Source organism: Diachasma alloeum, unplaced genomic scaffold, assembly GCF_001412515.2.
Source record: "Diachasma alloeum isolate Michigan unplaced genomic scaffold, Dall2.0 Dall_scaffold_00214, whole genome shotgun sequence".
Classification (NCBI taxonomy): domain Eukaryota; kingdom Metazoa; phylum Arthropoda; class Insecta; order Hymenoptera; family Braconidae; genus Diachasma; species Diachasma alloeum.
Window position 1 is genome coordinate 1881862 of NW_021680379.1, and position 27438 is coordinate 1909299.

General features: G+C 36.5%; 1 protein-coding gene across 1 annotated transcript in view; it reads left to right on the forward strand.

The window, feature by feature from the left end:
- The window catches only part of LOC107037235 (transcription factor Sox-2), a 167604-nt gene that overhangs the window by 135468 nt on the left and 4698 nt on the right, over nucleotides 1-27438 (forward strand). The window contains exon 3 of the mRNA XM_029126044.1: nucleotides 1189-1316. Within this exon, the coding sequence (XP_028981877.1) occupies nucleotides 1189-1240 (52 nt within the window). The 3' untranslated portion in view covers nucleotides 1241-1316. The remainder of the gene's footprint in view (nucleotides 1-1188; nucleotides 1317-27438) is intronic.

Sequence of the window (27438 nt, forward strand, 5' to 3'; positions counted from 1 at the left end):
AAAATTTTTTTATCTGCATTTCAAGTGATACAGCGGTAAGACGAGTCTGTTTTCAAGTTCCAATGGAAATTTTTTCGTCTCTTTGATGACATTTTTAAAAATAATATTTCCAATTTCAAGAGTCATAATTGCTCCTGTAATGATAGAAGAAATTGTTTTTATTGAAATGTTTTTTTCTTGGAACAAGTATTATATAATTGAATCATTTCAAATAAATGAGATCGTACGGTGAATATCAATTATTTCTTCTTGAGATACACTTACTTGAATCAAATAAAACAGTCCTTGGCATCAAGTCACATGTATTCACCATAAAAATGGAAAAGTTCTATTTTTTTTAACCTAATATAATCTCCAGTGGAGAAATTTTCTACTTTGATGAATTGATTAAAAATTCGTACATAGGAGATGATTACATTGAGGAATGAATTGAATGTTGTTTTCTCGAATGAAGACGATGTTTAAATTGAGCTTTCCGTACATCACATTGAACGAAATTTGTGATATCCAAGTTTGTGTTGAATTGCCGTAATCTGTGATTCTGTTATTGTCAACTAATGCGATTTTTTTAGTCAAGAAATATAAACGTCTTTCAACTCAACGATATCTTACTACAATCTCAAAGCTTTTTCCGCGTAACAATATTCATCCTGATTCGACATACGAAATGCTCACTTCAATAATAATTTACTTGGAACAACGCACGATCGTGTTGATTGAGATAACAACGTATTTCGTCATGAGAATAATTTAGATTTTTGAATAAACCAACAAATTTTTAGAATTAGCAAACTTTTGGCTAGAAAGAAATCAAATACTCTCATTATTGCAATAAATAAAAGGCACTTCAGTTCTAGAGAAGTTCGATTTCTCCCAATCAAATGGATCTCAAGAAGATATAACTGGTATTCACTATAAAATCATGTCTATTTGAAAATTAACAACCAAATGATAGTTGGTTCAAATAAAATTCTCTTGATAAAATTAATTTTTTTCGTCAGTGTAGACAGGAAAATTTGCCTCATCGGCTAAGTTCGTGAGAGCTGAAATTGCGAATGTCTTAAAATAAGATTATTTTACAGACAAGATCACAAAAGTGTCTTAATTTCCGACACTAGTTTCTCTAGTGTGTTTCTCTTCAAAATAAGGAACTGAGAATTAATTAGAGAATTTTGTCTGCTGTTGCAGGGATTGGAGCGCGACGGGGAACGTTCGTGTACAAGAGTCCTGGCCCACGTGAGCGGCTTTCGCGCTCGCCAATAATCCACCATCACGGAGAAGGTGGATCGGGAATACTCAATTTAATTTGCTGCACGGTGAGTCGTTGGTGACAGTCATGAAGGTCTCAAAAATTTATAAAAAATAGTTTTCATCCGTTTTTCATATTCTGTATGATAAGTACACAGAGAGAGAATGAGGAAAAAATGGCTGCACGGTTGGATTTTTATCTCAGTATCGAAACTGGAATTGACGGAATGTGCAGGCTCATTCGAGGGAATTTCGAGTGATCGGACACGAGGTATAAAAAGCCTCACATCGAGCTGCGTGGGTCTTCGCTGTTGTGACAGCTATGAAATTGAGCTCGATTGGCTTTTTGGCCTTCGGCGGCTTTTAAATTCTTTCTGCTATTCTTTTTTTTCTGAATTTGTCATCGAAAAAACTGGCACTTTGCAAAAACGCGAAATTCTTTATTGAAATTTCATAATATATCAGAACGAATCTTTTTATATTATAAAAATCCAAATCGCCTTCTGGTGATAAAAATTTGGTACTCGATGTTGGAATTCATGCCTGAATACAAAAATTAATTTCTTAGTTTAGTTAAACATTTTCTCTTTTCCACCCAAACACTCAGGGTGACATTTATGGCTTTTCTTAGAAAATAGAGACGTGAAGAAAAACAGTCCTCATGGTGAGTCACAAAGGAGAGGCTGAAGAAAATTGAAACAAGGGCCTTTTGTCAAATGGGTCCAGAGAGTGAAAACTCTCATGACTTTTAGTTAGTCGTCCTAGAGACTTCGTTGGAGAAAGATATACCTTCTGCGTGCGATCATTAAAGAGTTTTACTTTGAAGAATAAAACTAATGTGTTTTTATTGAGTATTCCTACACATAATCCAATACTCGAAATTAAGACTCCAAAACTAAGGGTCAGGTGGGTCAAAATAAGGGTCATGAGGGTCAGAATAAGGATCGAGTGACAAAATAAGGGTCACGAGGGTTAGATTAAGGGTCACAAGGGTCAGATGAAGGTTATGAGGGTCAGAATGAGGATCATGAGGGTCAAATTAAGGGTCACAAGGGTCGGATAGGGGTTATGAGGGGTAGATTAAGGATCACAAGTGTTAGATTAAGGTTCATGAGGGTTGGAATCAGGATCACAAGGATCTGAACAAGGTTCACGAGGGTTAGATTAAGGGTCACAAGAGTCAAATTAAGGGTCATATGGGTCAGATTATGGACCTAAATAAGGGTCGCAGTAAGGGTCCAGAAAAGGCTTATGGGGGTCAGAAAGTAAGGGTCATAAGGGTCAGAATAAGGATCATGGAGGTCATGTAAGGCTTGGTGAGCTGTGCGAGCAGGAGCCATAGCCCCCTAGTATATAATAAAGATTATAAAAAATAGGTGATAGACCAGGGATCCCCAAAATTATAATATTTAATTATAATCAATTTCTCACATTTGAAATCCGTAACCAATTTTACGAATAAAGTCCATCTTCAAATATTTTAATTATGTTGAATTATGGAATGATTATATTACATAAAGCTTTCGGAAAATATCTGATAATTTTAAAAGTGTCATGTATTACAACTGAATATTCCACAAATCAAGGAACTTGTCAGTAACAACATATATGGGAAATTCACGTGAATTGGTGGTGATTAAAAAATTTCAACATCTTTCAGTTGAAATTTAAAGAAAAATTTTCTATCGTGTACCCTTGTTATATCACTTCCAGGGCGATATATTTTACAGAATAAAAAAAGAACATCCTTTTTGCCGCCTATTTTGACTCGAATGAATTGACCACAATTGTCGTTTCTTAAAATAAAATGTCACAAGTGCAATGCCATAATTTCTCTCGATAAAAATATAAATAATTATAAATAATTTTCTCATTCCTCGCCAAGTTAAGCCGTGTCGAATGCTCATCTCCCTCGCGACGCACGTTCGGACCATTCGATTTTCCTTGGTGGCAAAATGGAGGGAAAGAGAATACCGCTGATTCATGGAAACGAAAAGTCCGTCTCACTGGAACCCAAAAAGCCTCACCCCTTTTCCTCCTTTTCCTTTTCCCCTCTCGTTCCCGTCCTCTCCGCCACAACTCAGCTCAACTCAACTAGCAGATTAACACATCAAAAACGCACGTCCCGTTCCAGCAGTAATTCCTCAGGGATATACCGCGGGGCAAATGAGTCATTTCCTCAGGCAATCCACCTCGACACCATTTACATTGTTCCATACCGTGTCATAAGATCGAGCGTAAGATCATGATTTAATTAGATTATGTAGGGGAGAGTGGGGCAAAATGAAATAGCCGAAAAACGACTATTCGACGCAATTCAAGCAAAACATTTTTTTCAATCAACTTTTGTTGATTTATGTATTTTTTTTATTGGAGGTACTGATGAGAATAATAATTTTCTAGTCGTCTTACAATTCAATTGATTATAATTGAATTGATTAAATTAGGTCGATTGCACTTTTCTTTTTTCATTCGATTGAAATTCAGCATCAGATTTTCCTTTTTCCCCCTCCAGTCGCCCCCTGGGGTTGCTCTAGACTTTGGATTTTGCTGTTTCATTTTTTTTTTCAATTAATCCATTGACAAAATCATCTCCCGGCAAAACTTTTCAATAATTTTTCATTCTACTGAATGGGCAATTATTATTCTCATTAGTACTCCCAAGAATAAACAAAATTGATGAAAACAAATTTAATAAAAAAAAAATTTTGCTTGAATAGCGTCAAACAGTCGTTTTTTGACTGTTTCATTTTGCCCCACTCTCCACTATTTGTTAGAGTAGGAGGAATTGCAGAACGAAAGGAACAGGAATAGACAATGTTAACAAATTCTTTTTCGTTAAATTTATTCTCGAAATTTTAATACAACAAGAAAAACAGAAATAATCAATACGAAAAAAGGATATGATTGATCTGTAATGCCCGAGTGAGTACGAAGCAATTAAGTGGTAAAACACGATTAGAGTCAAACGTAACGATTCTCAACTTCTTGATTGAGAGAACCTCATCGGTTCGATTCCACCCAGAAAAAGAAATCAGATGAACATTACGTGACTAAACATGGCATGCCAAAAAATTTTATTCAACAATATCCTGTGACGTCACAAGATGTCTTTAGTTCAGTAGCGAAGCGGTAAACTGGGTTAAGTCGATTTTGATTTTTGGTCAGTTTTTGATGAATATCTCTGAATCTAAGAGAGATTGCAAAATTTTTGTTACGACCTTTTTTAGAACCCTCAATTGACTTTACAAAAAAGGTCATGATAAAAAAATTTCTATCTCTTTTAGATTCCGAGATATTCGTACAAAACTGGGCAATAGTCAAAATCGACTTACCCCGGTTTATCGCTTCCCTATGGAGTTATCGGAATTCATTTAACATCTCCCACCTTTTCGACAAATTCAAAACTTCAACTTCCGATTTCACTAGTTTTGTCAAAGGCAAAACTAGGCAAAACTAGTCAAAAGTGAAGAAAAATCTCATTTACAGCAAAGCTTGGGCATGTTAATACATAAAGGTTTTGTAGAAAGTTTTTTTTTTCATTTAGAACATTTTTTGTATATATTAATTTATAAAAGTTTAGCAGAATGTTTTTTCGAGTTTTTTTTCCTTTTCCTTTTTTCACGGAATTTCGTGGAATAGTCATGGACAATTTCATGCTATTGTGACCCGGAGCCCAATTAGCTGACAAGCTCCCAGAAAGCGAAAAATCGCGCGCGGTTTTGACCTGCCGAATTAAGGTGTTTCGTGCGAAAAATTCAATTAATGACATTCATCTTGAATTCAAATAGAATGTTTATAATCATAATTAAATTGTCGATGAATTTTCCTAGAATTTTTTCAGATTTCCTTTTCAAGTTATTATCGATTGAAGTCTCTGCTTATACATGGGCTCTTATGGGGATAATTAGTATCTCAAAAAAAATTTAAATTCATATTAGCTACCTAGGTTACCCATTATTTACAAGTCGCGAATTTTTGGTTTGACCCTGTATACAGAGTCAAACTAAATAATTGTGACGAGTCAAATAAAAATTAGATTAGATAATATAGTTTCATGCTAGGGGAGGGTGTGCCTGTACCGCTCAGCGGGTAATACCGCTCACCCGATTTTCTCCGCAACCATCACCTTAAAAATTTCTTTCTGTTCCTGATCATGAAGAATTTCATGATAGGATGTGATTGTCGGACAATTTTCACTTTATTTACCACTTTAAATATGAAAAAACACGTAACGAAGTTTTGAGGTCTTCACAGTGCAAAATTTGTGGACTTGTAATTAAGGTTTTTGCTAGTTTCAAACGCTGAATTCTCATATTCAACTGTGGTTATTCGATTCGTGGTACTTTCACGCGTAATTTGAGACCAATTCGAACTCAAAACTCCAGTCATGTCAATAATTATCAACAATTTCGTTGACGCCGAGCGCAGCCGGTAATACCGCTCATAGGATCGGCCACGTAGTTGCTCGACAGCACTCGAGTACAGGTTAGGTTGCGGCGCGAGCGATACACGCAAAACCCTATGAGCGGCATTGGAATCGTGCCGAGCGGTATTACCCGACGGCGGGTAGTACTGCTCAATAGGCTCTCTCTTTTATTTTCAATCAATTTTGTGGATTCCAAGGAGAATTAGGCGTCTACACTTCGAGAATAACGAGTTCAATAGTTAAAGAAGTCTCACAAATACGTTTTTTATACTCAAGTTGAAATATACCATATGAAACTGGCATTACCACTTACGTGGGCGGTACAGGCACACCCTTCCCTAAACAGAAAAATCTCGATAAGAGCCCATGCATAAGCAGCGACTTTAATCGCTAATAACTTGAAAAGGAAATCTGAAAAAAATCTTGGAAAATTCATAGATAATTCAGTTATGATTGTAAACATTCTATATGAATTCCAGATGAATGTCATTATTTACTTTTTTCGCACGGAACACCTTAACGACCTTCCCCTCGCCGGAGCCGCAGGTTGAAAAATTCGGTTCCACTTGAGATCGAACTCGCAACCTTTTGCACACTGGACTATTCGGCCACCGACGTCGGTATTCACATAAAGTAAAACGTAAAAGATGTCGTAGTGCCGCCACATAACCGTACCGAATCATGCTCCCGTCTGATGGATCGAGCATTGACGCTAATCTGCGTAGAAAGTCTTCCTCAGACTGTTCTGGATCTCCCGATGCCCAAGTGGGAGTCACCGTCAATAATGATAATCGTTTAGACTGGCATTACTTTCACCGAAAAATTACGCAACAAAAAATAGTTCAGCTCCAACTCACTGCTCGCGGGGTCATGTGAACGCTCTCAAGACCGATGAGATCATCAAGTGTTGCAATTAGCCCCTCAGCAACCGAAATTTGAAAAATTGAAAAATCAAAAAATTGCCAGAAGGCTGAAGAGATGAATGAAAAAAATAGATATTGAGGGGTTGGAGGATTGGAGCTCGATATAACCATGATGCCGCGTTCCGTTGGGTGTCAGTTAGTGTCGAGTCACGGCTCGTAACGAGCTTCGAGGTGGAGGATTCTGCGCTTCTTTGTAACGGACCCGCAGTGCCGATCCTCGGATCGACCTCAGATGCGAGGAGTGACAGAAACCGGAGTGTTAGATGGCGAGAGGGGGAGGGGAGAGGGACTGCTGTCGATGCAGGAGACGTGCATTTTTATTTTTTGGGTCATTCTAATTGGCAGGTTTGATAATCAAAGGTTTTGAATGAGTTTATTCACCGAATTCTACTTGAAACAGCTTTTTGAATTTAAAAACAACATTGGAAGTAGTCAGTGAATTGAAGGAGTTAGATTAGACCCTCAGAATTTTTCGATGAGGAAACAACTTACTGAAGGGAATAATTGACCTACACAATTTACCCCTTTGTCCGTGCAGATATTTTATCTAATTACTTCTATCCATTTTTTATCTATCGCTCGCCAACCCCCATATGATCCTCATAATAATTACTATAACCCTTATGACCCTTAATCTGATCTTCGGGACCCTCATTATACCCCTCGTAAGCCTTAATCTGACCCTCACAACCCTTAAGCTAACGCTTGTGACCCTCAATGTCTTCGATTTCAATGTCTTCCTTGTAACCCTTAATTTTATCCTCGTGACCCTTACTCTGATTCTACTGATCCTTAATCTGACCCATATAACCCTTAATCCGGCCCTTAAACTGACCCTCATGACCATTATTTTGACCCTCGTGTTCCGCATTATGACCTTTGTGACCCTTAATTGTAGAGTTTTAATTTCGAGTACCAAATTTTTATCACCAGAAGTAGATTTGAATTTTTATACTATAGAGATATATATTTGACACACTTTGAATCATACATTGTTAAAGAATTTGCAATTTCAGGCATAGTTTCGTGTTTATTTTCAGGAGAGTAACATGGAATTCGATTTAGGGGTGGGTGGAACGGGGGCAATTATGAAACTTCAAACTTCACTGGAAATTCGATGGAATTTAAAATTTTTTAGTAGCAGGAATGCGACAATTGCCCAACTTACTTCAATGTTCAATTAAATCATAAATAGTCAGTTTCAAATTATACAGAATTTTTAATTAATTGAAAACTAATGAACATAATTCACCCGATTTTTGCCGATTTTTACACTGTTGAACAAATTTGGTCAAATTTTCTTGGAAAAGACCTTGAATTCGATTTAAAGATATCCGAGTGTTTTGACTACTTTTTCTTCAGTGAAATACAATACAAAAGTAGAAAATCATTTGATTTTCTACTTTTGTTTAGCCCCAAGTGTCCAGACATTTTACATTGATTTTATTATATAAACTTTGCAGATCTGAATCTGAGTTACGATATTGAACCGTTAGAAAACATTTTTTAAATCTGGAAAAAATGAGAAAATTTACTTTTGGAGAAAGATTGATGAAATAATTTCAAAAATACCGTTTTTGTAAATTACGAGCATTTTCTACAAATAATTTTTAAACAATCATTTTTTCACTATAAAAATCAATTGTTTGAAATCGTTAAAAAATTATTCGTACTTAGATTTTTACCAGAATTCTATTTCATGCCTAAAAAAACGATTTTCGAAAGTTTAAACTATTTTAATTATTCATTTATGAACAAAGAATATTTAAAGCAAACATTAATTCTGTGCAAAATGGAATTTCAATGACGCTGAATATTCATGATTTTTTTTAAAAATTTCTCACAGAATTTAATTGATAAATTTGATGATTGAAAATGGTTCAATTTAATGGTATAAAATATATATTCAATTCAAGTATATTTTTTTTCCATGAGTCCTTGCGAATGTTTATTTGATAAAATGGTTTTCTTCAATATCTCAGAAACTATTCCCGCCAAACAGTTGAACCTTCTTATCAATTTATTTACAATAAAATTTCTGTCTTCTGATGATTTCATTGTGATAACTAAGACAACTCAAGGAAATTTGTGAATCTGATTCATCAATGAGGTCGAAAAAAGGAAAACAACTAAAAATATTGATCCTTGCAATTCGACTGATTTTTTTGGCCCAGCAAAATGAAGGGGATGAGTTCAATAACAGAAACTTGCGTGTTATATAGGTAACACCCGTCGCTCCCTTAATTACCGATTTTCCTCGGTCCGCGTCACTTTTTAATTGACGCCAGAAATTGAACGGCTGCAGTGAGTCGTCAGGTTCTCGCAGAGTCATCTTCCGCGCAGTGGAAAAAAATACGGTAGAAATTCACTCCTCCCCAATCTACCACTCCCGTTTCAGCCCCGTTTGATATTTTACGCGGAATTCTCGAAAAAACAGGACCAAAATCAAATGGAGTTATAGTGGGGTAAAACAGACTGCTTCAGATCAGTAATATTTCCTTAATAATTTATTTTGTCAGCAATATTGAATAAATAATTCAAGCCAAACAATTACATAAAAATTGATGTATTTTCAAAGTATTATAGGAAAAACTATGCTAAAAATCGAGGAGCTACTCACTCCGTAATAGGGAACTTGCCTAGATTCCACTTTTCGAATATTTTTAAATGAATCGAGTTTTTGTAGTCTATGAACCATTCCAGATCAAAAGGTGTTCCGAAAGGTGGTCTGGATATGTTGTAATGACTGATCAAAAAAGCATCAATTTTGAACATTTTTTTGGGGTCATGACGTCAACTCACCGGAATCAAGTTCTCCTTGCGACTACTAGCAGCGCTATTGAGTTATTCTAGCCTCTCAAAGTGCGAGACGTTCAACAAAAACAAATCGAGGGGGTTATGTTTGAAACAATTATTAAAAGTGGATAAAAAAAATATATTGGCACTAACAAATGAAGTTTGTGCTGAAAAATGATTTTCAAAAGGCGTGCTCGGGGAATTTACCAACGGTAGACGTGACTTTGTTGATAGATTTTATGGGTTTAAATCTGTGTCGAAAGTCGTGATTGTATCATTTTGACTGTTGTATTTTACATTCTGGTACAAAACAATATTTATAAGGAACTTTCACCACTCGAACCGGGTTTTCTGACATTTTGGAGCCAAATATATGTACAGAGTATTTTCCTAGATTTCAGTGGCTGTACTGAACCGCTTGACGGCGCCACACGAAAATTTCGACCTCCGGTGAGTTGACGTCACAGGCCTTGGTAGAACGTTTAAAAAATGCAATTTTTAAAAGCAAATAAATAATTTTTAATCTATTTTTCCAGTTTCCTTTTGAAAGAAGATTGATGAAATAATTTAAAAATTGCTATTTTTGACAATTACCAGCATCTTCTATAAATCATTTGTTCGGAATCACGAAAAATTTATTTATATTCAGAATTTTACGAAAAATCGATTTCTTCCCAAAAAATATAAGATTTCCGAAAGTTTAAACAATTTAAATTATTTATTTATAAACAATAAATTTAAAAAAGAAAACAATAATTCTATGCAGAATGTCACTTCAATGACGTTGAATATTCATAATTTTTTTCAAATTTGATGATTGAAAATGGTTGAATCTATAGTGTGGTCTGTACCAAACTGTAAAAGATACTTAACCCTCTTTGAGGTGAATGGCCATTTCCACCACTCTACGCACTTTCCGTAAGAATTGCCCATCCCCATTCCGCCGGACAAAGTACTACTCAGGCCGACTTTCACCTTCGAGGGTTAAATATCCTTAAAAATTTGAATATATCTGTATTATTTGCAAATTGGGTATTTATTCTGAATACCCTACAGTCAAAAAAATGGTTTATTTGAATTGAAATAAACTTTGGTTTATTAAATAAATCCTCTGTTAGATTCAAATAAATGATTTATTCCATGCTAATAAGGTTTACTTAAGGATAATCGGACGAGGAGGAAATGTCGGAGGTGAGGCGGAGGGGTTTCTATTGTTTTCGTGCAGAAAACCAATCGCTGAACAAAAAAATTTGTCCCATTCGGATTCAAAATTCAGGAAATATTAGGGACTATCTCTGGTTAAAACTTATTTTTGGAGCTAATCAAATTTATTTGTATCTGTTCCCCGCATTGAATGGTTTTCAGATTGTTTTTTTCTAATAAATGAAAAAATATTAATCCATGCGAAAAAGTGGCAACATCGTCGGTAGTTTTTTTTTCACCAGGAGCTGGTACCACTGGCTCAAGAGAGCTCCAATCACAACGCTTCATCGCTCTCTCTCAAGAAAGGTTTAAATTGACCGCGCTATCCCCACCCGATCGGTACTTGGCACGTTGCTGCTCGTTTGGGCTGCGTGCGCAGAAATTTCATTTTTTAGTACTTTTTTCGCTATTATTAATAAACAATGCTCCTAGGCGACAATCTTTTTCACTCAAAAAATCATTGATCACATGTTCTAAATGTGTATAAATTTTCATGACTTTGACTGCATTTTTTCCTTTGGGTTTTGCAGTTTTTCTGGTGATTTCCATAAGATCACGGGTTAAATGACCACTTTCTCAAAAATTCATAATAAATTAACCATGCTTCCCAGCAGTCTGAAACTTTGCACACGCCTTTTCCATCATTTAAGACATACGTAAAAAAAAGAAAAAAAATGGCTGCTTTTTTTCCAACCCTCCCAGCTCGCCCTATTATGCTTAATTCAAATGAATAATTTTTCTGCAGAAAGGTTTGTCCTTGGCCGCTGGATTCAGTAGATTGTTCACGTTGCCATCAATTTCTATGTTTACTTTTGGAGTGTCCCAATAGGTAAATTATGAACTAAAAAAGTAAATAAGGAGATATTTGTTTGATTCGTTTTCTCCAAAATTGAAGAAAAATCAAAACATTTACAGTGGTTGCGGCTTTGGATAAGCATTCTTAATGTCGACGCTTTTGACGTGTTTGCCACAATGTCCCCGATATTGTCACGTTTGGAGTGTGCCCAACGAGCCGTAGAGCCGTCTAGTGATTTGGCGCTAATGTAATTTTCATTACCTCACGAGCCCCGAGAAACGGCTCCTGAAATCACCAACAAACTTTGTCATCCAAATCAGAAAACATGAAATCACAAATTCCAATGAACTGCAATTAGAAATTGAGTGGAAAATTCACCTCCACGTGGACCAAATACATTCAACAAATTAATCACAAAAAACCTCCACAATAATGGGAGAAAAAAAATCTCATCCGTCATTGGCATAAACTACGGTCGTCGCATCTCTCAGCTCACCGAGCACAAAATTTCATAACTCGTTTCTCTCCTATAGGTTGGCCGATGTTATACCGCTGTCAGAGAAATTCTTGCATAATTCTTGTCCCGTGGGAAATATAATGGACGACTCGCTCAACGGGACATTGGTTCATTTCATTGTTTTATATTCGTTTCCCTCTTCTACCTTTGGGATACGTATGAAATTCCCCTTCTGGTTGTACGAAGCAGTGGAAACCCGCACAACAGCCACATCATACCCTCTAAGCGATTCAAAACTCCCTTACTTCAATAATTATTATTGGTGAAATGAACATCTGGTTGTGACGTGGCTCAATGAATGTGAGAAATTGGAGAAACGAATGTTTTAGATGTTGACGTTGGTCTTTTTCATTATGTAGTCGGACTGGAAATGAATTATTACTTTTCAAAATAATATTATTTGAATATTTGCATCGGGTTTATTCTACGTATTTTTGTGGCTGAAGTTCATTGATTGAGTTCACCAAGTTAGTCAACAATACATAAACTTTTCATCGAACGAAAGTTTCACTCAAATTTCGAGAAACTTCGTAATCAAAAATTCACAATCAATGGAATTTATAGGTTTTAATTCAATTATTTCGTGAAAATCAGTAGATTTTTGTTAAATTTTCAATTAATTGAATAGTTAAGGATAAATTGAATTGAATCAATTGAAATGAACATCTGGTTGTGACGTGGCTCAATAAATGTGAGAAATTTGAGAAACGAATGTTTTAGATGTTGACTTTCGTCTTTTTCATTATATAGTTGGACTGGAAATCAATTATTACTTTTCAGAATAATGTTATTTGAATATTTGCATCGGATTTGTTCTATGTATTTTTGTGGATGAAGTTCGCTGATTGAGTTCACCAAGTTTGCCAATAAGAGATAAAATTGTCACCGAGCGAAAATTTCACTCAAATTACGAGAAATTTCTTAATCGAAAATTCACAATTTCAATGAAAAAACTCAATGGAAATTGTAGCTTTTAATTAAAGTATTTTATGAAAATCAGTAGTTTTTTGTTAAATTTTCAATTAATTGAAGAGTTAAGGATAAATTGAATTGAACTGAATAATTAACAAGAACATCTGGTTGTGATGTGGCTCCATGAATATGAGAAATTAGAGAAACGCCTACAAAGCCAGAGGTCCTGGGTTCGCAACCTGGCACCGGCGAATTATTTCTGGATTATTTGATTTAGTCAAATAATATAAGAACATCATGAAGAATGTTTGAAATAAAACGAAAATTGAATTGAGCATGTTCGAATGATGTACATACAACCTACAGTTTCACGTGTCTCGAGAATCTAACTGACTACAGTTGATTCTCACCATCATGTGTAACCACACATCATCATCATCATTTCAATATAATATTATTTGAATATTTGCATCGGGTTTGTTCGAGGTATTTTTGTGGATAAAGTTCATTGATTGAGTTCACGAAGTTGATCAACAATACATAAATTTTTCATCGAGCGAAAGTTTCACTCAAATTTCGAGTAATTTCGTCATTGAAAATTCACAATTTAATGAAAAAAGTCAATGGAAGTTGTAGTTTTTGTAAAATTATTTTGCTCAACATCTCCCAAAGTACTGGTCCAATTGCATTTTTCTTTTTTTCAAAATACTCGTCTTGTTGTTTTTAAACGGTGTTTCTGCATTCAGACCCACTTGTGGCTAAAAAATGAATTAGAATACGGCACATACTCCTATGTTGAAAGTCTAACCAGTAAGGAAAGAGCAAGAGGAAGAAGAAGAGTCCACTGTATCAAGTGACTACTTCAGTACTCATCCAGATATTGAAAGACAGGTGGATTAAATCAGCTCCTGTGGTCTCTCGTAATTAGTGGGGACACCCGTAAACCACTGGAATCTCACCTCCACCCCCAGCCCCAAGTACATAAGCTCCCGCAATTAATTCGCTCGTCGAAGACATACTCTGAGAAACCACCGCAGTTACCCTATAACGAGTTTCCACGACGGAGTCAGGAGGGGCATTACTCTCCTCCTTGTGTACTAACGTGCAATCTCTCTGTGAGGTTCCGTTCGGAGGGAGGAGGAAAGAAAGAAGGAGAGGAGGTTGCCCGGGTACTTGAGAAATCCCTGACCCGGCTAGTGAGAATTCTTTTGATCTCGACTAACCAAGGATTCATGCCAATTAGACATCATTGAGGGTTGGAATTTACTCCGGGGAATTAACTTGCTTCCTTAACCATGCGGATAATTTCAAACATCATCAAATGTCATCGCTACGGTAAATAAAATCTACATCGGGATGATAAAATGATATCAGGTTAACTATGAGAGAAAAATATTCAATTACACGGAAGAAATGATCTGTAAAAATCAGTAAAAATTACGGAACTCCCACTTCACTCACCGATTACGGAATCGACTCAGAAAATTTAAGCGACGCCATCGTAATTTTTCACAAGAGATTCAGATAAAAATTACGGAACGCTCCGGAAAAATTAATCAAATTAAACATTCCTTGGCATCAAGTCGCATGTATTCACCATAAAAATGGAAAAGTTCTATTCTTTCTAACCTAATATAATCTCCAGCCGAGAAATTTTCTACTTTGATGAATTGATCAAAAATCCGTACCTACACTAAGAAAAAAATTTATTCCTTCCAAGAAAATGTTATTGGTGATATCTTTTTCATACTCTTATTAGAAGAAAATATCTCTTTTGGAACGTCTTTCTCCAGGCCAGTCATTTCCAGGTGCTCCGAAATCAGTTCCAAGCGGGAGAATTATGGTGATCTATAAGAATATTCTTCTGCATATGACCTCGAAGAAACTCCAATAATAATTATTAACATTTGGAATTATTCCAATTTTCTTTACCTGAGAAAATCGCCAATTTGTAAAATCCGGAAGATATCGGAGAACATTTTGTCAAGGTCATATGTAGCATAATAATCAGATTGTTCAATATCACTGTAATTTTTGAGGATAGAGTTGGACTCTCTGAAAATGACTGTCCTGGAAAAATTCGTTCTGAAAAAATATTATCTTCTGACGAGAATATCAATCCTTGGCAGGAATAATTTTTTCTCTCAGTGTAGGAGATGATTACATTGAGGAATGAATTGAATGTTTTCTCGAATGAAGCCGATGTTTAAATTGAGCTTTCCGTACATCACATTGTACGAAATTTGTGATATTCAAGTTTGTGTTGAATTATCGTAATCTGTGATTCTGTTATTGTAAACTAATGCGATTTTTTTTAGTCAAGAAATATAAACTTCTTTCAACTCAACGACATCTTACTACAATCTCAAAGTTTTTCCGCGTAGTAATAGTCATTCTGATTCGACATACGAAATGCTTACTTCAATTATAATTTACTTGAAACAACGTATGATCGTGTTGATTGAGTGAACAACGTATTTCGTCATGAGAATAAATTTGATTCTTGAGTAAACCAACGAATTTCTGGAGTTAGCAAACTTTTGGCTAGGAAGAAATCAAATACTCTCATTATTGTGACAAATAAAAGGAATCTCAATTCTAGAGAAGTTCAATTTCTCCCAGTCAAATGTATCTCAAGAAGAGATAACTGGTATTTACTGTGAAATTATGTTTATTTGAAAATTAACAACCAAATGATTGTTGGTTCAAATAAAATTCTCTTGATGAAATTAATTTTTACTGTCGGTGTCGCTGATATCTCGAACGAATGGAGAAAGTAAGACGGTTTTCATGAATGCACGTATGCAAAAATGTAACAGAAAACCTCAGCGAATTTACTCGAACATTCTATTGAAATTCTATGCGGATTCTATAAAAATTCTAGAGCATTCTCGTTAAAATTCAATTTGTTTTTTGCGCAGATTCTATCAGATATTTGATAGGAAAAAGTCAATAGATTTCGATTTTTCTGTTTGAAAATTTCTCTTGAGATTTTTTCTATTAAAACTATTGGGCACACATTTTCCAACTTTTTTCCGGTATATTTGTTTTGTTTTGCATTAAAGAATCCGAGTGGAAAAAATTGGCAAAAGGGGATTAACACCCTGGCAATTTACGGCGGAATTTCACGGAATTTCGCCGCAAAAAATTCATAATTTGACGAAATCATGAAATCAATGGAAACTGTTAATTTCATTTCAATTATTCCATTAAAGTAACGTGAATTGCATGAATATTTTGGCTATTTAGCATGTGCACACCTACACATTCGTATTCTACACACGATTTTCTAAAGTATTGAGTTTTCCTATCGAATTGCCAACAAATCGTACATAATGCACAATAGACGATATTTGTCCTGCGTAGGTGCCTTGCAAACCATAAAATTTCTGTTATTTTCCCTTCCTTCTCTTTTCTTTCTGTTATGACACGTTTTTACCAAATTATAAAGAAATCAATGTAGCCTCTGCATATGTTCATGAGACGGATGAATGAAAACGGAAAAGTTGATGGAAAATTCGAAGAACACAGTTGAAAATTTTCGTCTGAATTTTCCGGTTCACCTTTTGGAAATTCTTATCGAATTTAATCATCCCTGAAATTTCAAGTAATTTTGTTATTGAAAATTCAGAATTTCGTGGAAAAATCAAAGAGAAGTGTAAATTTCAGTGCCATTTTCCCCTGAAAATGAATAGAAAACTAGGAAATTCCGATAAATATATTCTTGAATTTTCAGGTCAATGACACTGAATGCGATTTAGGGGGTAGGCGGAAAAAATAGAGCAGGAAAAAATAGCCCACACATCCAAAACGTATTAAAGTCCACCCAACTTGAAAATTTTCCTTAGGCTATGTTTTCCGGAATTCGATTTAGGGGAAAAAAATTATGAAATTTCAGATTTCACTGAAAATTCAATGTATCACCCAAAAAAAATCATTTTTGATTCAGTAGAAAAAGTACTTGTACCCAGTACCAAGGGGTTTCTCGGGAAAAGGCACATTTTTGTACTTCCTCGAAGTTACAAAACAACTTGATGCAAGTATCATTCGTCAAGTACCTGCGTACTGGTGAGAAGTACCTCAGTACTTATCACAAGTATTTTGTTACTTGGGCGAAATAACAAAATTACTTGTACTGAGTACCTGGCTGGTTCTTTTCAAAAGTACCAAATAAACTCAATATAAGTTGAGTATAAGAACTCAAAAATGTTTTTCTACCTCTTCTAAAAACCGAATTTCGTAAAAAATTCAAAAATCCAAATAATTCCCGTTTTGTGAGTAATAAAATTGAGAAGAAATTGAAAATAATTTTTCGAAGCCTTTAAAATGTTGATGACAACATAAAACATAAAAACATCAACGAAATTGAAATTTCGTAGGTTGGGAAACACCAACAATTCTCGAAAGCATCCATAAAAATCGCAAGCTATTGATTTTTTCCTACAAAATATCTTCTAGTGAACATTTCTATTTACAAAAATGCGTAAGTCCATTATATCCGGTAATAATATTCACTTTTTTCAATAAAGTAATCAATTGGAAGTACTGAAATTAAGTCCTAAAAGAACTTGAAAGAAGTTGAAAAATTACTTTTCACTGGTACACTGATAGAACGGATTAGTTATTGTTAACGAATGGATTCTGGTTGGAGGTTAGGGTCTATTCGGTCTCACCAAATGTTCATTCGTTAATAGTTAACGAATGTATATTTGAGGAGCCTTGTTTGACTTGACATTTGCCATTCAAGTGAACCATTCGTTAACTATTAACGAATATTCATTTGGTCATATTCAACTCTACCATTCGTTAATAGTTAACGAATCTCGTTTGGAATAAATGAATCATTCTATCAGTGTACCTTTGGTACTTGTGAAAAGTACTAAAAGTACTGACAGTAAGTAGTGATACTAGTTCTTCCCAGTACCATTTTTTTCTTTTTTCTTTCTCTAAGTTTTTCTTTAAGTTCGTTGCCTCACATGCGAAAGGTTCCGAGTTCAAATCCCGGCCGGGTAGAATGGTGCGATCTAACCATTTAAAGTCTTGATCATCATCGCAGTATACCCTAACCGGGTCGAAGTGATGTAAAATAACGATAAAAAAAAAAGTACCATTTCTACGCGATCGGCAGATGTGGTACTTCACCCAAGGATACAAGATGTACTTGGGACGAGTATTTTTAGAACTTTTCAAAAGTTAACTTCCCCCAAGTACCGGTTTGTACTGGTGAGAAGTATTTTTTTTTATTAAATAAATTGTCAAATAAATTAAGGAATTCTCGTCTTCACACTGAGAAAAAAAATTACTTTTGCCAAGGAATCATTTTCTTGGGAGAACAATTTATTCTTTTAGGAGCGTATTTCTCCAGGCCAGTCATTATCAAGGAGTCCAAGTCCACCTCTAAATATTATAATTATGTTAAATTATGGAATGATTATATTACATATGACCTTGAATGAACTCCATTGACAATTATTAACCTTCAAAATTATTCTAAATTATTATACGTTAGAAAATCTCGAATTTGAAAAAATTGAAAAATAATGAAGCGTGTTCATTTAAGGTCATATGTAGCATAATCATCTCATTATTCCACATAATTGTATTATTTGGAGATGAACATGGACCACCTGGGAATGACTGGCCTAGAGAAATAAGCTCCTAAAAAAATAAATTCTCCTCCGAAGAAAATGATTCCTTGGCAAAAGTAATTTTTTTTCCCAGTGCATGCTGCTTAAAATTCTAGAATCTTACTGAATTTTCAGTCAAACCTGAAATTTCATAATGTTTTTTCCCCTAAATGGCATTCAGTGTCACTGTCCATGAAATTTAATTTTTTTTTTCTAACAGTGAAGGCAGATCTGTTCGAGATACCACGTCAATAAGCAGCCAAACGCTTATGTAGCGAGGGAGGGAGGGGTGGTGGCTAAGACAAAAGGGCTCTGCCCCTGTCGGGTTGGTCGATAGTCCACTACCGCCAATCGGGCGGAGAGCAGCCCTCTGGGGATTCACTCTCTCTTCCCTCAGACTCTGAAACACTCGAGGGGGGAGAATACTCGTTGTATGTACACTGCTGTACCACTATGTGGCAAGTGTAGAGAAGCCTAGAGAGCCCCTGGTGAAGAAGCCGTCTCCTAGGTGACGGTGGAGAGGGCGCTCGACAATCCCACCCACGTTATGCCTGTCTCAGGGCGGCTAAAATGGTGGCCAAATGTTTTTCAGTTTCTGTAAGAAGAAAACAAAAACTTTTAAACAATTCTTGTGAATGAAAAGTTATAATTCTAAGTGATTTCTACTAAACGCCAAGAAAAAAATCCTTATTTTGAGATTTCGAAGATATCAAATTGAGATTTTTCAGTCGTACATTGAGACTTCATTTATTTTCATTTTATTATCAGAGACAATAACTTTTTACTCCAAAAATCGTACTGAAGATGAATAGTAGAAATAATGAGTCTAACCATTTGCTAATATTTAATTGAATATTCAGTTATGCGAATTTAATTGAATCTCGAGATTTTTCAAGTCAATTTTTTTCATTAGGGAAGATTGGGGTAAAATGAACACTTTTGACTTTTTTTTTAATATTAATGACGGGTTAAAATGTTGATAAAATTTGATAATTTTTTTTTCGCTGCAAAGAACAATTCTTTCCCTTTGTGATGAGCCTAAACTGAGCTCAATTGATGATTTTTTTTCTGAGTTATGAGTAGTTAAAACAAAAGTCTAAAGTGTCCATTTTACCCCACTCTCCCCTATTTTTTTTTCATTCTAATTTTATGTTTTTTTCATTAAGAACATCAACCAAAAAACTCAGAAAATTTGAGCCGAGGACATTCAATGGAAAATATCTCAATAGAATAGTTGTATAGAAAAATCTAATTCGAATGAATGAGGGCAAGGCCATTGGTCGGGAAGTTATTGGTTATTGGTGACCCGTAAGGGGTCACACCCATTCCAACCCACCGCACCAGGAGCGGGCGACCAACAACCCAGGCGAATTTTTTCAAAATTTTTGTCTAATCGCTATCTTTTGAGAAAAAAATTGAGACAAAAATCCGCAGCATCGATATTTTTGACCTGCTGATTTGATCTGCTCACATAGATACATAAATACATACGTACATACAGATACCATCTAAAAATCGCACATTCGGAATTGTAGATCAAATTTCAGTCGCGAAACGCTAAACCGGGTTAAGTCGATTTTTGCTATTGGCCAGTTTTTGACAAATACCTCGGAATCCTGAAGAGATAGAAAAATTTTTGTCATGACCTTTTTTGTAGAGCCCATTGAACGTTATAAAAAAGTTCGTAAGGAAAATTGAGCTATCTCTCTTAGATTCCTAGATAATCATGAAAACCTGACCAGAAGTCAAAATCGATTTCACCCGGTTTACCGCTTCGCTACTGATTTAATTCCCCTAACGCAAAAAAACTGAAACTTAAATTTGAGCGATTACAAAGCTTCCATTCGGAAGCAAAAATCCAATATACGTTCTTCCTTCGCCCATTTCTTGGTAGCTCCCTCGGTATATATTCCACTACCCCCTGGGGTCTTAATTATGCGAGTCGTCGGTTCACGAGAAATTCAATTCGCGTCATTACACAGTTCACCCTCAGAATATCTCGTGGGCTGACCAGCATTTGCCGCTCAGCGCAGTCCATTTTTTTAATTAATAGAGCGTACAACCGAGAGTTGCACGGAAATCCACCGCCTCACCCTCAGCCCTGCTAGGAGTAACCCTCGAGATAGGTAGGAAAGAGGAAAATACAGAGCAGTGAAATCCCAGTCAGTTTTAATGAGGATGAGCGAGATATAAACTCTCGCTTTTCTCATCCTCTGTATATACTCCATCCCATTTTTTCCCTTTCTTCGCATTTGAGTTTTTCCACATCCTCCTCCCCCACCCCCTCTCTCTTTATCTCAACTCCCCCCTTGGTTCTCCATCCCCCCTGGCGTTTCTACTTTTTTTTTACTCCACTCGAAAACGCGAGACACCGAAATACAAGGGAGAAAGTAATTTCTTTTCCCAGCAATTTTTAGTGCTCACCCCTCTTGGCATTTTTCCTCTTAAACTCCTCGGCAATCTTACAGCACCCCAACATCTCTGGGTTCTCATTGAGTAAATTTGTCGTGATGTCATTTTCAAATTAGTGGAAATAAAAAAGAGCTGAACGAGGATTTACATTGTGAACAAAACGACTAATTTTATCGAGAGACAATTTGTCTATGAAAGTCTTAGCAAATGATGTAATTGGTTTGGAATAACATAATCAATTATGCGAAATTTGTTTGCTACTACCCTAGTAGAAATTGGAAGTGATTCTGCGACATAGAAAGTTGCGACGATTCTATTATGCCGTCAGATTCAATATTCCTTTTTTCAATTACTTGTTATAATCATCCTCATTGGAAAAAGCAATTCGACCGATGAGAATAATACACTGTTGGAAATTTTTGTCTCATATTTCCGGTACATTTTTTGGAAATTTTTATCGAATTTAATTACCACTGAAATTTCGAGGAATTTCGTCATTGAAAATTCAGAATTTCGTGGAAAAATTGAAGAGAAATGTAAATTTCATTTTCATTTTTCCCTGAAAATCATGAAATTCATGAATTCTTGTCCACAAATTTTGCACTGTAAAGACCTCAAAATTTCGTTACGTGTTTTTTAATATTTAAAGTGCTAAATAAAGCGAAATTTTTCCGACAATCACATCCTATCATCAAATTCTTCACGATCAGGAACAGAAAGAAATTTTCAAGTTGATGGTTGTGGAGAAAATTGGGTGAGCGGTATTACCCGCTGAGCGGTACAGGCACACCCTCCCCCATAGTCTGAAAAATCGATATAGTCTAAAAAAGATCTAAAAATGGATTCCGCTACACTATTGCTCGCCTTGTTCAGTAAATTTTCTCCAACTCGTCTCTCCCCGCAAATTCTCGCCAACCTTTGCCTCCTCATCACCCAAATACCATAAACCCTCCACACTTGCATAAAAAAAACGTGTCAACAAAACCTCCATTCCACCTCACCCACCCCTTTGATGTTCTCCACGCACTCATACCCCCGGGTAATACACAAACCCACACCTCCCCCCACAATTATTCCCCCGAACAATGAACAATATCGTCTCCTCCATCGGGACACCGCCGTGTCCTTCGGGAGCCAGCCCCAAAGAGAATCAAAACAAACCCATACCCATACCTAAAACAAAACCCGCACCAAAAAAATCAAAACAACAACAAAACAGACCAAAACTCCCAAACCCACCCGGCACTGGAAAAAACCATCTCCATTTCCAATGAAAAAAAAATGAATAAACCTCGAAGAGAGATTTAGCGAACAGTTCACTTCAGTTCAGCTTCATCCTTTTCCCTTGTCCTTAAGGAAAAAGTGCGGAGGGGGGGATAACGCCGGTTTTCATTACTCTAAGAGCCGATTGCATTTTTTACGTCTCTGTCCCCACCCGTGGGGCGGCAAAAGGGGTGGAAAGCCTCGCGGGGGGAGGGGGGGGCTGGTTTCAATCTCGGCAGAGGTCGTGGCCATCTAATCACACGAATCCTTGCAATCAGATCCTGGTCGGACAATCCCAGCTCAGCCACTGCGACCCCCTCCGGTGTGGGGGGAGGGGGTCTCCAGCCTCTTCTATCAGACTGATCCGAACCTTCTTTATTCTGCACGAGTGAAGGGACGTCGATGACATCCTCGTTTCATTTTTTTCCTTCTCCTTTTTATCTCTCATTTTTTGTCATTGAGCTGGGGACTAGACGAGGGGAAGGTCATGTGGCCTCTCCCTTGTTACACTGTGTGACCGATCTGTCGATTCAATGATGAAATTGCCCATTGGGAAAATGAGTGGGTGAGCCCCAGCGTAATTAATTCTCGATTGAAAATCATCATCGGGTGGGATCGTGTACGTCGAGATTCCTTTGATGTTCTGGAGTTTCGAAAGCTTCTTATGCCAATTAGTTGGTGCAGAAGGAGGGGGGGGGGGTGTTTTGGTGCTTCGTATTCATTGAGAGTGAAAATATTGGCGTCATAAGGATAACGCTGCCTTCGTTGAATGGGTTTTTGTCTGAACATTTAAAAAAAAAAAAATATCAAAATTATCGAAATAAGGCTAACGATTAATTCAATTCGCCTAATTTATTTAATTTATTCACCTAATATAATCATTGAATTCAAATGGGGGAGTGTGAGTAGGGGAGGGTGTGCGTGTACCGCCCACCTAAGGGGAAATGCCAGTTTTATATTTTATATTTCAACTTGAGTATAAAAAACGTATTTGTGAGACTTCTTCAACTATTGAACTCGTTATTCTCGAAGTGTAGACGCCTAATTCTCCTTAGAATCCACAAAATTGATTGAAAATAAAAGAGAGAGCCTATTGAGCGGTACTACCCGCCGTCGGGTAATACCGCTCGGCACGATTCCAATGCCGCTCATAGGGTTTTGCGTGTATCGCTCGCGCCGCAACTTAACCTGTACTCGAGTGCTGTCGAGCAACTACGTGGCCGATCCTATGAGCGGTATTACCGGCTCCGCTCGGCGTCAACAAAATTGTTGATAATTATTGACATGAGTGGAGTTTTGAGTTCGAATTGGTCTCAAATTACGCGTGGAAGTACCACGAATCGAATAACCACAGTTTAATATGAGAATTCAGCGTTTGAAACTATCAAAAACCTTAATTAAAAGTCCACAAATTTTGCGCTGTAAAGACCTCAAAACTTCGTTACCTGTTTTTTCATATTTAAAGTGGTAAATAAAGTGAAAATTTTCCGATAATCACATCCTATCATCAAATTCTTCATGATCAGGAACAGAAAGAAATTTTTAAGTTGATGGTTGCGGAGAAAATCGGGTGAGCGGTATTACCCGCTGAGCGGTACAGGCACACCCTCCCCTACTGAGTACATGAATTGGTGTCTCAAGTATAAGAAGCTTTATGGAAATGTTGGTATCTTGAAAGATAAGAATTGAAATAGTCATATTCCCTCTCAGTTAGTTATTGGAATCGGCAAAATGCCCGTATTCTTGAGGAAAAATGATAGAGAAAACATAAGTCAAATAGCGGGCCAATGAATTCTTAATCTTCCCAAAATGTTTAAGACTGCGTTTTTTGGAAGTTTTTCCGGCGATTTTCATGGGAATTTTATGTGATGAGAAGAGAGAAGGAGTGTTTACTGGGGATTGATTTTAGATGAGATAATTATTTGGATTTTTTTGGCAATTACGGGATGACTTAGTCGTGCCTTTGATGTGGTGATGGGGAGAAAGGGATTATGTGAGTGTTGTGGCGTTTTCTAGGAGGTTTGGTAGTGTTGCTTGGCAATGGCACTTTCGTTTTCGTGGTTTTCATTTTCGTTGGTGAAGCCCTGGCATTGGTGAAGCCGTACATAATGGCAAGTTGGAGGAACAATGGTGACATTGGGTGGTAAGGGCGTTGATTGTTTCACGGTTGTTGGACGATCTCACTTGAAAGTAAATACGGGAAAAATGGGGGATAATTGGAATAGATGGGGGGTTACGCAAAAACATAATTGTCGTTTAATCCTTCAATTTCAAGATTTATTCTACATAATTTCACCTTTCTGTTGTACAATTAATTAATACGAAAATTGGTGATTATATTCAAAGAATTATTTCAAAAGTTTATACTTTGCAAATTTGTTTTAAAGTAGAATTTTCGGTTGCGAGCAATTTAAATCTCTATTTTTTAATGGTCGGAGAGTATTTTGACAAACTCATATTGTCTAGAAAAATTTTTTTTTGGCCTAATGACGAAATATACTGTTTCGACAGAGCAAATGTTTTCTCTCAGAGTTTTTTCAAATGACGTAAAATCGCCCAGAGAATTTTTTTTAGCAAAGTTAGAACGAAAATAACAGGCACGATGTTGATTTTATTAAAATGGTTGTGTTCCGTATTAATTTTCAAGAAGCACAACAATTTTCAAGGTCGATAGAAAAATTATGGAACGGACTAACGTCAAAATTTACTGGTATTATTTCGAAAAATTTATCCTTATCAGTGTACTTCTTCCGCAAAAACTCTCAAATATCACATCTTCGGTTAAAATTACATTTTAATTGGTTAAAATTACCTGGATTCAAAGGGAATATCCATCGCGTCTTGCAATCTTTCTCGAATCTCCATAGAAATTCCCAAACTAAGAATTCCGCCACACGATGACGTGAGTTGTTACGTAATTTTTCCTGAATTTTTTTCTCCGTGAAATCCAACGACAAAACTAAGCGCACACAATTCCCTCACAATATATTCGTCAATGGTTCTCTTTCATTAATTGTTTCGTTACGTAAAAGACTTTCAAGCTCAAAAATGAAGAGAATAACTGGGAAAGCAAGAGAGAAAGAGAAAGAGAGCTATAGATATCACACCGGGACTTGCAATTTGTTTCGAGATGGTATCTTCAAAGTGGCTCTTCATCCTCGTCGAGGAAAAAGGAGTAGAGGAAGTGGGTAGGGGGATGGCACTCGAGAGAACCTGTGCATCGTGAAACGGCAAATGGATAGGGAATGGGTATAACTCCCGGGCATCTGTGCCAGGGGAATCGTATACGTCTGAGAAGGACAGAGGGAGGAAAGGACAAAATGTCGTGAGGTGGAATGGGGGCGGGTGGTAAATGGCAGATTCGAGACGTAAGACTTGTCTCAATCCGTCCAGTCGTCGAGACGCTTTAGCGACTTTACTCCATCGTAATCAGTGATGCGTTGGCAAGGACATCATGAACTGGCTTGCTTCTGTCTTTCAGGTATACGGCTAGAAAACAGGTTTTTCTTACGATTTTTCTCATGTTTTCCGTAGATAATGTTTACTATTTTCCCTGGCTATTCAAAAAAATATGTGTACTTTCTGACATCAAATCCTCGATATTGAATGAGAAAAAATGCGAAAAATATTTGTGGTTGTGAAGATAAGTAGGTGAGGGGTGTGATCCGCTGGGCGGTACAGACACCGCTTCCCGTATCACAACAAATAATTCCATCGTATGAAGAATTCTTTAGCTCTATTCAGGAAAACAGGTTATCTCACTTCCAATTAGAGATGTGCGAGATTTTTATGACACTTTATATGACAGACGCCAATTATGATAATTTTCATCACACTGTCCGTAAAACGATGTTTTACGGACACTTCGTCCCCGTCAAACTCCGTTTACGGAAACTGTGAAGAAATACTATATATATGTCATTAGGCGATAAAAATATGATCTAGCAAATGAGCCGAAGGCGAGGATTATAATCACATTCGCCAGATAATGCTTTTATCGCCGTGTGACATACGATATTTTATGTCGTTGGGCCCGAAAACCGCGATCTAACCGAGCGAAGCGAGACGCACCTCGAGAAAGCATGGGATCAAATGGGTACGGCGGGTTGAAATATCTCTCTTATTCACCCCGGTACCCCATTGTTTTTTGTCGCCATCACATTGAACACATCATTCCCCATATCTTCAAATTTTTTCAAATTTTTCTTGAGTTTCTAGGGGGCTGAAACGTTCAATGTAATCAAAACTCCATAAGAGGCCGTGTATAAGACTGATTTTGTTTATTTAATTTCTCGATATCCATAAGTTCTAAAATTTAAAAATCGTCACCGATGTTCACCATCTGTCTAATACTATTAATTAAAAAAATTATAACTTTGTTGGTGAATGTCAATTTTCAAAGTCATCGCCAAATTCACTTGGCACCCTTAATACCCTGTATTATATTCACTCTGTATATACTGCGCATCATAATCATTCTTGTGAATATTCGTACACTTGACGCGTTTATAATAAACATTATAAACAATATCTTCTGGAGTTTATCTACTTCATTTATGTTAGTGATTGAAGTCTCCCGCAACCATAACAGTCACTACAGGGAGAGGGCGGTAAATGGCGTTTAGCAGGACGATACCGTAAAACGAGGCCAGGTATGATAAGTGAGGCTCGCCGATCCTTGGTTCGTAAAATCATATAGTTACTAAATGCATGATCCCCATAACTTTTGTACAAGTATAACATGAATTGAGCCGTTATGGCTGCGGCTTCGGCGGATCTGGCTAATATGGCCTTCGCTTGAGCGATTCTGTCTACCCTGTCGGTACCAGTTTGTTTTACATTCTCTAATTTCAATCTACAGTAGAATTTGGACTTCAAATGCCACTTACGCATAGGTGTGAAATGTTCAAAAATAGTATTAAAGAGTACTTTTTTTTATCAAAAACTGTAACATATCAATAATAAATAAAATCCCAGGCTTGAATTCTTACACATAAACAAAATTTAGAGATAGTGTTTCACGCCTAACCATGGGATCAATCTAGAAACCTCCATTCCCTCATACAATTTTAATAAAATACTTGACTCGGTATGGAATAACCAGGTATGCAGTGCAGTCCTTGGTTCGTTAAATCATATAGTTACTAAATGTATAATCCCCATAACTTTTGTACAAGTATAACATGAATTGATGTTATGGCTGCGGCTTCGGCGGATCTGACCAATATGGTCGTCGCTTGAGCGATTCTGTCAACCCTGTCGGTACCAGTTTGTTTTACATTCTCTAATTTCAATCTACAGTAGAATTTGGA